General features: G+C 34.8%; 1 protein-coding gene across 1 annotated transcript in view; it reads right to left on the minus strand.

The window, feature by feature from the left end:
* The window catches only part of LOC134807488 (putative solute carrier organic anion transporter family member 1B7), a 75267-nt gene that overhangs the window by 22377 nt on the left and 39630 nt on the right, over positions 1–13260 (minus strand). Inside the window, exon 11 of the mRNA XM_063785884.1 lies at positions 1113–1177. Within this exon, the coding sequence (XP_063641954.1) occupies positions 1113–1177 (65 nt within the window). The remainder of the gene's footprint in view (positions 1–1112; positions 1178–13260) is intronic.

Here is a 13260-nt window from a genome sequence, read left to right on the forward strand (position 1 = left end):
GTTTATAGTAGCACAATTTGCAATTGCAAAAATATGGAGCCAGCCCAAATGCCCATCAATCAATAAGTGGCTAAAGGAAATGTGGTCTGTGTATATCATGGAAAACTACCCAGCCATAAAAATGAATGAAATAATGGTATTCACAGCAACCTGGATGGAATTGGACACTACTATGCTAAGAGAAGTAACTCAGGAATGGAAAACCAAACACCACATGTTCACACTCATAATTGGGAGATATGAGGATGTAAAGGCATAAGAATGATACAGTAGACTTAGGGGACTCAGGGGAAAGGGTGGGAGGTGGGTAACAGATAAATGACTACACATTGGGTACGGTGCACGCTGTTTGGTTGATGGGTGCACCAAAATCTCAGAAATCACTACTGAGAATTTATTCATGTAACCAAACATCACCTATTTCCCAAAAACCTACTGAAATAACAAAAAATAAATTTAAAAACAATTTAAAAAGGCCTTTAGCCTCTGGAGTCTATAATCTTACTCTTCGCCAATAATAAACCACAATTTTCTGATCTTTCTTTTATTCAGTGCACGCTCTTAATCTAAGATGTCCAGTTCTAGAGTCTGAATTCTCATTCCCTTTTGCATTAACTTCTGCTAGTGGTTAGTTGGTCAGCCTTACAGGACCAGGTAGTGAGAAGTGGCCCAGTTACATGTTATCTCCTGTTGTTTTATACAACTTCAGCCTGACCAGATTCCTAGGGCTCCTAAGCTAATTGAGGCCTGTCCTAAATAATGCCTCCATTTAGAAGGAAGACTCTCCACTCTGCCTATACCTGGAAGAAATATTCTTATTTTTCTGAAAGAAGGAAAATTTCAAATACTACCTATCTTTCTGTTAGAAAAAGTATAATATAAATATGATGATTCCTTGCTCTTAACAGATTGGCTTTAACAAGAATTAACAATCAAATTCTCTGCTAGGCCACTCAGTTTTCCTCTTATTATTTTCATTTATCACAACAATGGAAATGATTCTTACTTATTCCTTTTTTATACATTCTCATAGTTGAAAATTAATTACATTGTCTTTAAGCCTTAACATGAATATTTACATGTTAAATTTCTAATCTGTATATTTATCATACCTAGCGATCGCATAATCATTGAATGGAAGCCGATTGCAAGTGCTTTCAATTCAGGTTGAACAATCCTGTAATATGATTAAAGCAAAGAAACAATACACATCATTAAAATATCAAACTGAGTTAATATCAAAACATTTATCAGTATCATTTTTCTTCATGATAGAATGAGAACCCTTAAGTGAATGGCCCACATTAAATATAGTTATATTTTCAATTGTTTTAAAAGGCAAACACCTGGGTGGTAGTAATAATTATTTTCATTTCTTATTTATTCTATGCTTTATGATTTCAGGACAGTTTAACAAATATTTTCATATTTGATCCTTATGAAAATCCTATAAAAAGGTGATGAACAGACTTGCCACGTTTATGAAGAAAATGATTTTGTGTGGACTATTTAGGTAGCTCATATGAAAATATTATATACCTTTATCCAAAAGTAATTCTTAGCAGTCCTCTTTTTTCCATCTTATTTCTGTCATCAGTGTTAACACGGTAGTTTACTAATATGATTCATAAATTATATAATACAACCAGAAGGGTCAAAAAACTTTTCTGTATTCTAGTGTCTTGTGTATTTAACTGTCATACTGAAGGTAAGACTATACTTGTATCCTCACTTAGAAACTAACTCACTCTTGCATTTCCCCAATTCCATTTTTCTGTGTTCAATAAACTGATTACACTACCAACCCTGTGATAACTTAGTATATATCAAGTGAAATAAAATTATTTTGCATTAGTGGAGGGGGTGGATTGGGATAAGGGAGGATGACTGCGGCTCAAAAAACCCAGTTTGACTGAAAGAGTAAATTAACTGATGAAAAAGTTGTTTTTTTCTTGAACTCTTGGATGATTATTCTTTCAGAGAGCTATGTAGCTGTCATCAATCAACAAACATTCACTGAGCACCTAATAAGAGATATTATGCTAGTTAATATTCTTGGGAGTAAATAGACAAATTATGCTTCTTCTCATCTAAGTGACTTGGAGAAGTATATCACTTAATTTCTCTTAGCCTTAGTTTCCTTGTTGGTTAAGTGAGGATAATAATGCATATCTCATGTTATAAGAATCCAATAAAATGAGCTAGCACTCTAAACTTCAATTTAATTTACACATAATTACCTCTATACTTTACAAAACAGCTACCATTTATTGAGATTCTGAAAAGAATTCAACAGAATTTATAAACTTTTAAAAGGCAAAAGTTAAATTAAACATAATATATTAAAAGCTAAACATAAGATAGTTATATATTAGGAGAGACAATAAGTGGAAAGTGTGTTTTGGCTCTCCTTTCACCAAGTACAGCAGTACTTTGTTAGCCCAGTTGAGGACACAACAACCACACTGAGGACAATGAATCCATGTCTGCTATATAAGGAGGAAATTTATTTCATAAAGAGATGGTCAGGAGAAAATCACCAGGAAGGGTAGGTTAGCTTTTCTATGGAGATGTTACTCTCAAATATCAGATTTCTCAAAGGAGATTTGGGGAAGCGAGAGATTGCACTTCACCCCTGGTTGAGTTCTCTGACAATTGCCTGACAGGCATTTTTCACTGTAATTCGTTTTCGAAAGTTGCAGTTTGTATACTATACGCACAAGGCAAACTGACATTTGTTATCAACTTGTATTTTACCAGGGAAAGGGTTAGCATGCAGGAGAATTGGGGGACTTGCAGATAGGGTGAATATTTTCCTAAGAGTGGGCCTGAAATCTTCAATTCAGTGGAAATGATGGATGTGTGTGATATAGTTATATACACATACAATAACAATCATATACACTCACTCCTACATTTACATGCATGCACATTCACACTACTCCTTGCATGCTCATACTCACATGCTCACTTGCATGCACACACACACTGTTATCATGAAAGATATTTTTCACTGTAGGTTGATGCTTTGTTTGTCATCAGCTTACATCATGCCTCACACCGTTGTCACCAGCAGAATGCCAAGATTTTTAGATCTTCTCTAGGTACCAAGACTCTCATTCTACTTGGTTTAATACACATTCCTTAATCCAACTCACTCTCCTACTCTTTTCCCATCACTCAAACCCTGTTATTTTGCCCATGGAAACTCTTGTTTCTTACCAGCAAAATGTTTACTTTTTTTTTTTTTTTTTTCCAGATGGATTCTCATTCTGTGGCCCAGGTTGGAGTTCAGTGCTGTGACCTCAGCTCACTGCAACCTCCACCTCCTGGGTTCAAGCAATTCTCCTGCCTCAGCCTCCCCAGTAGCTGGGATTACAGGCGCCCACCACCACGACTAGCTAATTTGTTTGTATTTTTAGTAGAGATGGGGCTTCACCATGTTGGCCAGCTGGTTTTGAACTCCTGACCTCAAGTGATCCGCTTGCCTCGGCTTCCCAAAGTGTTAGAATTATAGGCATGAGCCACCGTGCCTGGCCAACTTCCTACATTCTTTTTAGCTCTTTTACTTTCTTGTTCTAAATGAAATCTAACTCCCATTAACACTCTTTCCTTGCAACTCTATCAAGTTTTCCTTCCACCGCCTCCATATCAGTGGGCCTGAAATGTGGAAGTCCTTACTGATCTTTTGTTTTTACCACTTCCATACCTGAGTATCTCCTCTGAAAGACCTCTAGATCCCAGTAAGAGGTGCACCACCCTAATATACTATTCTCTAACCTCCTTGTTGAAGTTAGCTGTAGACTGGCACACCACAACTCTCATCATTTCTTGACAATTTTCATTCTAGGCTCTCTGTCGTTTTTGTCAAAATGATTTCTGCCCCTTTTCTTAGTTATTTTAATATTCATATAGATTATGCTCCCAATGCTCTGCCCTTCCAGTTTCTTGGCCTTTTCTCTGGAAAGTCGTATTTCTTTCACCCACAATCAGTTCATCAGTACCCACTTTTAAAATTCTCCATTTTGAGCATCCCACTCCTCATGACCACCTCTCAAATTTTAAAATTACTCCGTTTCATACGTCTGCTGCAATATACCCCAGCCCTAGCTCTTCAGGCTTATGACTCCTCTGACCTCTTCACAGGCCATCCCTAGTTTCACCTCTTCATGTCCTCTCTCATCATGATCTTTTGTTATAATCAATCCTTTGCATATATCTTGAACATTTTGTCTATCTCATCCTTTATTGTATTGGACAAGCAAAAATGCTTTTATCTAAACCTCTGCCTTCTCTACACCTATGTAGTGTGCTGCATGGCTGGAGGAAATAATTCAACCATGCTGGTTGGGCTCACTTTAAATTCATAAGCCAAAATATTCAGGGGACCTCCAGTGCAATTGTCCAATATTTTACTAGTCCATTTTGCCAGTCAGTATATTTCTCCAATCTTCAAGATTACTAGGTAACATTTTCTGATATGAACACTCTTTCTTTTCTTTATCTTCCTTCTCATCTGATTACATTGCTTTTTTATAACAGAGAAAGTAGAAGCAATTAGATAAAAAAAGTTTAATACTCTTTATCACTACAGGTACACATTTACCGGCTTCTTACCCACATAGACAATTTTCCCTTCTACAGAGAAAAACTCTGTGTCCTTGTTAACATCTTTTCATCTTCCTCTGTAATTACTTTCCCTCTCTCCTGCATTATCAGTTTCCTTCATCTGTACTGCTAATTCTCATTACTATGCAAGCATGGTATGATTTCTAGCATTGAACATAAACAGAACTCTTGATGACACAATCATGCTAACTACCACATCTTTTCTCTGCTTCTTCTTATAACACTTCTCCTGAAAAGAACTTTCCATACTGACTGTTACACTTTCCTTTCTAGCATTTTTTCTTGATCCTCTTCAATATAGCCTTTCAGATTCTATGCAGCACACATTATAGTCACAGTTTCAAAGGGAGAAAAATCCTGTTAAAACAAAATAAATTCAAGATAAGGAGAGATAGCTTATTCAAATGAGGAAGAACCAGATAAACAACTCTGGAAGTATAAAGAAGAAAGAGTGTTACAACATCTCCAAAGGACCACACTAACCTCCAGCAGTGGATTCTAAACACAATAAAATCTTTTATATAGTCAATGTAGAACGCACACCTGTAGTCTCAGCTACTCAGGAGGCTGAGGTAGGAGAATCGCTTGAAGCCAGAAGGTGGAGGTTGCAGTGAGCCGAGATGGCGCCACTGCACTCCAGCCTGGTGACAGAGTGAGACTCCAACTCAAAAAAAAAAAAAAAGTCCAAAATATTGATTCTAAAGAATTCTAAAGAAGCCTCCAAGAAATAAGGCCTTTAAGAAATACAGGATTATATAAAGGTTGAGATCCAAAGTTGAAAGCCATCACAAATACACCAGAAAAATGATGTAGCATATAAAATAAAATATAGATTTTATTGAGAAAAACAGACATGACTTCTGAAAATGAAAAATATTTTGATGGAATTGCAAAATGGTTTTGAAAGCTTTAACAATGGGCTGAACAAGCAGCATAAACCATTTAAGAGCTGGAAAACAGGTCTTTTAAGTAAACCCAGTAAGACAAATATAGAAAATTAAATTGCGAAACTTAACGATGCCTTCAAGCACTTTGTCATCATGTAAAGGTTATCATGGAAAGCATCCAAACTTATGAATTATAGGTATTCCAGGGGGAGAAGAAGAGAAAGTAAAAAGTGTGGGTAACTTGTTTGAATAAATAACTCAGGAAAACTTCCTGGGTCTTGCTGCAGACCTAGACATCCAGATATAAAAATCTGAGATGATTCCTGGGATATGTATTTCAAGAATAACCTAAGAAAAACATATAGTCCTCAGACTATCCAAAGTCAACATAAAAGAGGCAAGAGAGAAGTGTCTAATCATCTATAAAAGAAATCTCATCAAACTCGTACCAGAGTTTGCAGGAACCTTGTAAGCAGGAACCTTAACAAGCCAAAATAAACTGGGGTCCTATTTTGAGTCTTCTTACAAAATAAGGCCAGACAAGAATTTTTTTTATCCCCCTTAACTAAGATTCATAATTCAAAGAGAAATAAGGTATTTCCTAGATAATAAGCAAACACTAAACATATTTGTCACAGACTGGCATTACAAGAAATACTCAAAGGTGTTCTAAACACAGAAATGAAAGAGCAATACTAATCATTATGGAAACACACAAAAGCATAAAACACACAGATCTTATAAAGAAATTACCTAATTGATGCCCCAAAGCAATTAAGAACTAATTAACAATATTATGGAAACAAAACCTCAAAAATCAATACTGACCTTAAATGTAAACAGACTAAATCCTCCACTTAAAAAATATAGGCTGGCAGAATGTTTAAAAAAAAAGATACAACTTTATGCTACATACAAGAAACCCACCTAACTGAACTAACTGGTATAGACACTTTCAGCGTCAAAGTAAAGGGGTGCAAAAAGATATCCCATGATAACATAAACCAACTATAGCTATACTTGTGTTAGATCAAACAAACTTCCAATCAAAAACAGTCAAAAAATGAAAAAGGTTATTATATTTTATAAAGGCTCAATTCAACAAGAAGATATAACAATTCTAAAAGTATGCATCGAACATCGTAGCACTCAGATTCATAAAACAAATACTACTTGACTGAAGAAAAGAGAGAAATGCCAATACAACATTAGTAGGGTCCATAAATAACCCACTGACAGCAACAGGAAGATCATGGAGGCTAAAAATCAACAAAGAAAGCTGGTAAATTGAACACTAGACCGAATGAACCTAACAAATATTTGCAGAACATCTTATATTACTACCACAGAATATAGATTCTTCACAGATGCATGTGAAACATGCTAAAAAATTGACCATATGCCATGCCACAGGCAAGAGTGAATACATTTTTTTTAAAAATCAAAGTTACCTCAAGTACCTTTTCAGAACACAGTGAAATAAAAATAGAAATTAGCACATAGAGGAATTCTCGACACTATACAAATACATGGAAATTAAATAACTTGTTCCTGAACAATTATTGGGTCAATGATGAAATCAAGGCAGAATTATTTTTAAAAATCGAAATGAATGAAAATAAAGACAGCATGTCAAAACCTCTGAGATGCAGCAAATCAGTGCTAAGAGGGAAGTTTGTAGCATTAAATGGCTATCTAATATTATGCCTTATGGAACTAGAAAATCAAGAACAACCCATACCCTAAACTGGCAGAATAAAGTAATAACAAAGAACAAAATTAAATGAAATGTGGGCAAAAAAGTTCACAAAGGATCAGTGAAAAAAAAGTTGGTTATCTGAAAATATAAACAAGATTGCTAGACTGCTAGTAGATTAACCATTAAAAGGAAGAAGATTCAAATAAGCACAATCAGAAATGATAAAGGTGACATTAAAACTATTACCACAGAAATACAAAAGATCACCAGAGACTACTATGTACCTCTCTGCATACACAAACTAGAAAACCTAGAGAAAATTGATAAATTCCTGGAAACATACAACCTCCCGAATTTGAACCAAGAAAAAATAGAAATACTGAACAAATAATGAGTAATGAAATTGAATCAGTAATAAAAAAGAAATCTCCTAACAACTATAAAAAGTGCAAGAACAGTTGGCATCACAGCCAAATTCTACCAAAGAAACAAGGAAGAAATGATACCAATTCTACCAAAACTGTTCCAAAAAATCAGGAAGGAAGGAATCCTCCCTAACTCATACTATGAAGTCAGCATCACCCTGACACCAAAACTAGGCAAGTAAACAATAAATAAAAAAAACTACAGATCAATATTCCTGATGAACATAGATCAAAATATCCTCAACAAAACAGTAGAAAATTAAAAGCACATCAAAAAATTAGTAGCACATCAAAAGGTTCATCACAAGGATGAAGTGGTCTTTATTCCTGAAATGCAAAGATGGTTCAACATATGCAAATCAATATATGTGATTCATCAAATTAACATAATTAAAACCAAAAAGCATATAAAATCAACTGATAGAAAAAAAGCACTTCATAAAATCAAGCATTCCTTTATGATAAAAACCATTACTAAACTAGGCATAGAAGAAATATACCTCAAAATAATGAAAGCCATAAAATGCAAAGCACAGCCAACAACATACTGAGGGAGGGAAAATTGTAACCATTACTTCTAAGAATGAGAACAAAGTGAGGATGCCTACTTTCAGCACTCCTGTTCAACATAGTACTGGAAGTTCTATCTAGAGCAATCAGACGAAAAAAAGGAATAAAAGGTATCCAAATTGTAAAACAAGTGTTCAAATTATTTCTGTTTATTTATGATATAATCTTATACCTAGAAAATCCTAAAGACTCCTCTGAAAGTCTCCTAGACTTGATAAACTACTCCAGTAAAGTTTCAGGATATAAAACCAATGTTCAAAAACCAGTATAATTTCCATACACCAATAATGATCTAGCTGAGAACCAAATCAACAAATGAATCCCAATACAGTTATCTATCTGATAGATAACTGATAGATAATATAGTTGTCTATAACAAGATTTTTTTACTGATACATATAATAGATAAAAAATAAAATAAATAGGAATACATTTAACCTAAGAGGTAAAAAATCTCTACAAAAAGAACTGATGAAAAAAGTCATATATGACAAAATTGAATGGAGAAACTTCCCACACTCATAAATTGAAATAATTAATATTATGTAAAATGACCATCCTGCCCAAAGCAACCTATATTCAATGCAATTTCCATTAAATTATCAATATCATTTTTTATAGAATTAGAAAAAAAAATCCTAAAATTCATATGGAACCAAAAAAGATCCCAAAGAGCAAATTCATCCTAAGCAAAAAATAAGCTGAAGTTATTACCTTACCTGACTTTATATTATACTTCAAGTCTATAAGCCAGTATAAATAGTAATAGCATAAAAATAAATGCATAGATTAATGCAACAGACTACAGAAGCTAGAGATAAAACCACATACCTACAACATACTGATCTTTGACAAAGGCCAAAACATATATACACTGAGGAAAGGACACCCTATTCAATAAATGGTACTGGGAAAATTGGAGAGTCATATATGCAGACATAAAATTGAATCTCTATCTCTCACCATATATAAAAATTAACTCAAAATTGATTAAAGACTTAAATGTAGGTCCTGAAACTATAAAAAATCTTAGGGGAAAACCTAGGAAAAACTCTCCTGGACGTTGGTCTAGGCAAAGGATTTATGATTACGTCCTCAAAAGGAAATACAACAGCAACAACAAATATACACCAATGGAACTTAATTAAACTTAAAAACTTCTGCTAAGTAAAAGAAATAATCAACAGAGGACACAGACAACCCACCGAATGGGAGAAAATATTTGTAAACAATGGCTCTGATAAAGTGCTAATATCCATAATATATGAGGAACTCAACTCAATGAAAAAAAAAAAGAAAGAACCTCATTAAAAAGTGGGCAAAGGACATGAACAGACATTTTTCAAAGGAAGACATTTTTCAAAGGAAGTGTTCAATAAACATATAAAAAATCCCCAACATCACTAATCATCAGAGATATTAAAATTAAAATCATAGCATCATCTTATATCCTTATGATAGCTATTATTACAAAGTCAAAAAAACAGGAGATGTTGGTGAAGATGAGGAGAAAAGAGAATGCTTATACACTGTTGGTGGGAATGTAAATTAGTACAACCTCTATGGAAAACAGTATAGAGATTTACTGTTTTCTAAAAATTGAACTACCATTCAATCTGGTAATCCCAGTACTGGATGTCTACCTAAAGAAAAAGAAATGATTTTATTAAAAAGACAACCTGTGGCTGGGTGAAGTGGCTCACGCCTGCAATCCCAGCACTTCAGGAGGCCAAGGCAGGCAGATCACCTGAAGTTAAGAGTTTGAGACCAGTTTGGCTGACATGGTGAAACCCCATCTCCACTAAAAATAAACATAACATAACATAACATAACATAACATAACATAACATAACATAACATAACATACAAAAAAAATCAGCCAGGTATGGTGGTGGGTGACTGAAATCCCAGCTACTCAGAAGGCTGAGGCAGGAGAATTGCTTGAACCTGGGAGGCGGAGGTTGCAGTGAGACAAGATCCTGACACTGCACTCCAGTCTTGGCAAAAAAAGTGAGACTCTCTCTCAAAACAAAAACAAACAAACAAGCAAAAAGTACCTGCACTTGTATGCTTATCACAGCTCTAATGACAAAAGCAAAGTCGTAGAATTAATCTAAATGTCCATTAACTGATAGTTAGATTAAGAATTTGATATATATGTATATACCATGGAATACTAGTCAGCCATAAAAAAATGAAGTCAAGTCATTTGCAGCATTATGGGTAGCACTGCAGGCCATTATCCTTAGTGAAATGAGGCAGAAACAGAAAGTTAAAAAATGCATGTACTCACTTTGATGTGAGAGCTAAATAGTGAGTACGCAAGGACATACAGAGTGAAATAATAGACAATTAGAGACTAAAGTGTGGGAGGTTGGGAGAGGGTGGCAGGGATGGGATGGGATGGGAGGGTGGGAGGGATGAAATACTATCTATCGGATACAATGTACACTATTCGGATGATGAGAACACAAAACCCCATACTTCACTGCACAATATATCCATGTTTCACAACTGCACTTGTACCCCTAAATCCATAAAAATGAAACACTTTTTAATAACCAAAACAGCCTTATTTTTCCCTTCCTTCTTCATGCACCAGTTTTGTTTGGGCTAACAGTGATCAGCTTATAATGAAATCCAATGGTCACTTTCTAGTCCCTAACTCCTGTGAACTCTCAGCGGCCCTTGACATAGTTGCCTTACTCACTACTTCATATAATCTTCATTATGCTTCAAGAACATGATCTTTTCTCAGTTTTTCTCGTAACTCATGGGACTTCCTCAGTTTCCTTCACTGGCTTCTTCTATTATTGATCTCTAAAGTTAGAGTGCTAGGTGTTGGTCCTAGGATCTAGTTTCTATCTATACTGAGTCCCTAGAATATCTCAACAGTACATTGAATTTAAATAGCATCTGTATGTTGCTAACTCTAAAATTTATGTTTCTAACTTTAGTGTTTCTCCTGAATAGTGGATTCTGCATATGACATTGTTGGTAGATATCTAACAGGCAGCTCAGTTTTAGAGACACAAGAAGTCTTACTTGTCCACTTTCCCAAAACTTCTCTTCCTTAGTCTTTCCCATATTGTTCGATAGTACTATCATTTTTCTAGAACTCAGACCAGAACTTTCAGATCATCCTTAAATTCTCTCTCTCACCTGCTGTATTCAGTTGAGCAGCAAATCATATTGGCTTTGCCTTAAAAACAAAACAAAGACTGAGACTCAAGTCGCTTCCCACTTCCTTTATCATAACCATGCTCAATCAAGACCCCATCTTGTGAAGAATGATCATAGCCTTATGTTTTCCATGATTTCATTCTTGTCTTCCAAAAACACACTCCATCTCCATGCACAATTAGAGTGTTCTTTTCGTTAGGTAAGCCATAAGCTTTAGGTAATACTAACGCTTAAACCCTCTAGGGCATCTGAACACGTTTAGAATAAGTTCCAAAGACTTTCCTGCAACAATATAATCTGGATCATGCTAGCTCTGTCATTGTACTTCATACCTCTCTGTTCCTTACACACTTTTTTCTGACCATGTATATGTTAAGTATGTTCCACACCAGGGCCTTTACCTTTGCTCTACCTTGCCTCGATTGTTCCTTCCCTGACCCCATTTAGCATGGCTTGTAGTTTCACTCTTCATCTCTTCATTTAGGTCTCTTATCATATGATTTCCAGTGCACAATGTCTGAACTAGTGTCTCTTACCTATCCCTACTTTTTCTATTTTGTTACTCAGATTCTTCTTTCTAGTGTTGCACACTTACCCTATTTTACATATTTACTTACTTATTTGTTTATTAGTTCTTCTCCTATGCCAATCCACCCCCCATTTCCCATCCCCACTGGATGCCAATGAAGTTTTATCACTTTCATTCACATTTGCATCCTCATTGCATGGACCTGTGGCTGACACACATAATGAATATGTACTGGATGAGTAAATGCCTACACTCCTGCTTAGTCTAGTTTTAGCAATAGCCTTATGATATAAACTTTAGAAAATCATTAATAGAATGAAGTTCATATTTTATATTTGTATTCTCTTGTCAGCTTCACAAAACTTTTCTTCAAAGAAAATTAAAGGCTGGTGAGAGATTAATAAACGCTTTTGACAAGTAGTAATGTTGATTTCATAACTTTCTTAATTAGATAAATCATAACCATCATCAAGGATGAAACAGTATTTTTAAAACTCTCCTTACGAAAAAGTTTCAATTAAGAAGCTGAAACACATTGAGATGTAAACTGGTATGATATTTTGAGGTGAATTTTTATGTTAATGAATCTGTAATTTAGCAAATATATGCTTCTCCCTCTGAGTAGACATTTTATATTGAAGATGAAGACATATTTGTGGAATATTTACTATAAATAATTTGATAAAACTTGCAGTCAGAGTCAAAATTTAACAACTGTAAATTTAGTTTACAGGTTTATTTTCATGTTAACAAAATTTAAAAACACATTTTTTTTTCTACCACGTCATGCTGTTGGCTGACCATGACTGTGATCAAGTAGTATGTTTTAAAAGTATAATTAGATGTTAACCCAGGTCATTCTACTTATCATGTATATTTTTAACATCTACTTGCCTGTCTTTACATGTTTACAGTTTTAGGTGATTGAATTATTATATTGGCCAGTAGGGCACACATTATCTGCTTCCTCCCTAATTTTCCAAACTTCTCTTATACCACACCCCTGTCACTCAGTATGTTCCAATGAACTGGATTCTTTTTAGTCTTCAAACACACCAGCGCTTTCCTGTCTTAAGGAAGCAGCACTTAGACCCTCTCCTTGAAAGCCCTTCATTTGGCTTTTTCTGTATGCCCTTAGATAAAATATCACTTCTTTTAAGATGCGCTTTGTAAGTCCTTTCCCTCATATACCCTCATTTCACTCCCAAATTTCGTTTCTCTTTTTATTCCCTTTATTAGCAGTCTTTTTCCTTATTAAGACTAAGAGCAATTTGTAATTATGTGTTCATTTTTAAACTTATTTGTCTCATGTCACTCGTCGTTTTTCAAAGCTATGAG

The sequence above is a fragment of the Pan troglodytes genome, chromosome 10 (assembly GCF_028858775.2).
Source record: "Pan troglodytes isolate AG18354 chromosome 10, NHGRI_mPanTro3-v2.0_pri, whole genome shotgun sequence".
NCBI classification, from domain to species: Eukaryota; Metazoa; Chordata; class Mammalia; order Primates; family Hominidae; genus Pan; species Pan troglodytes.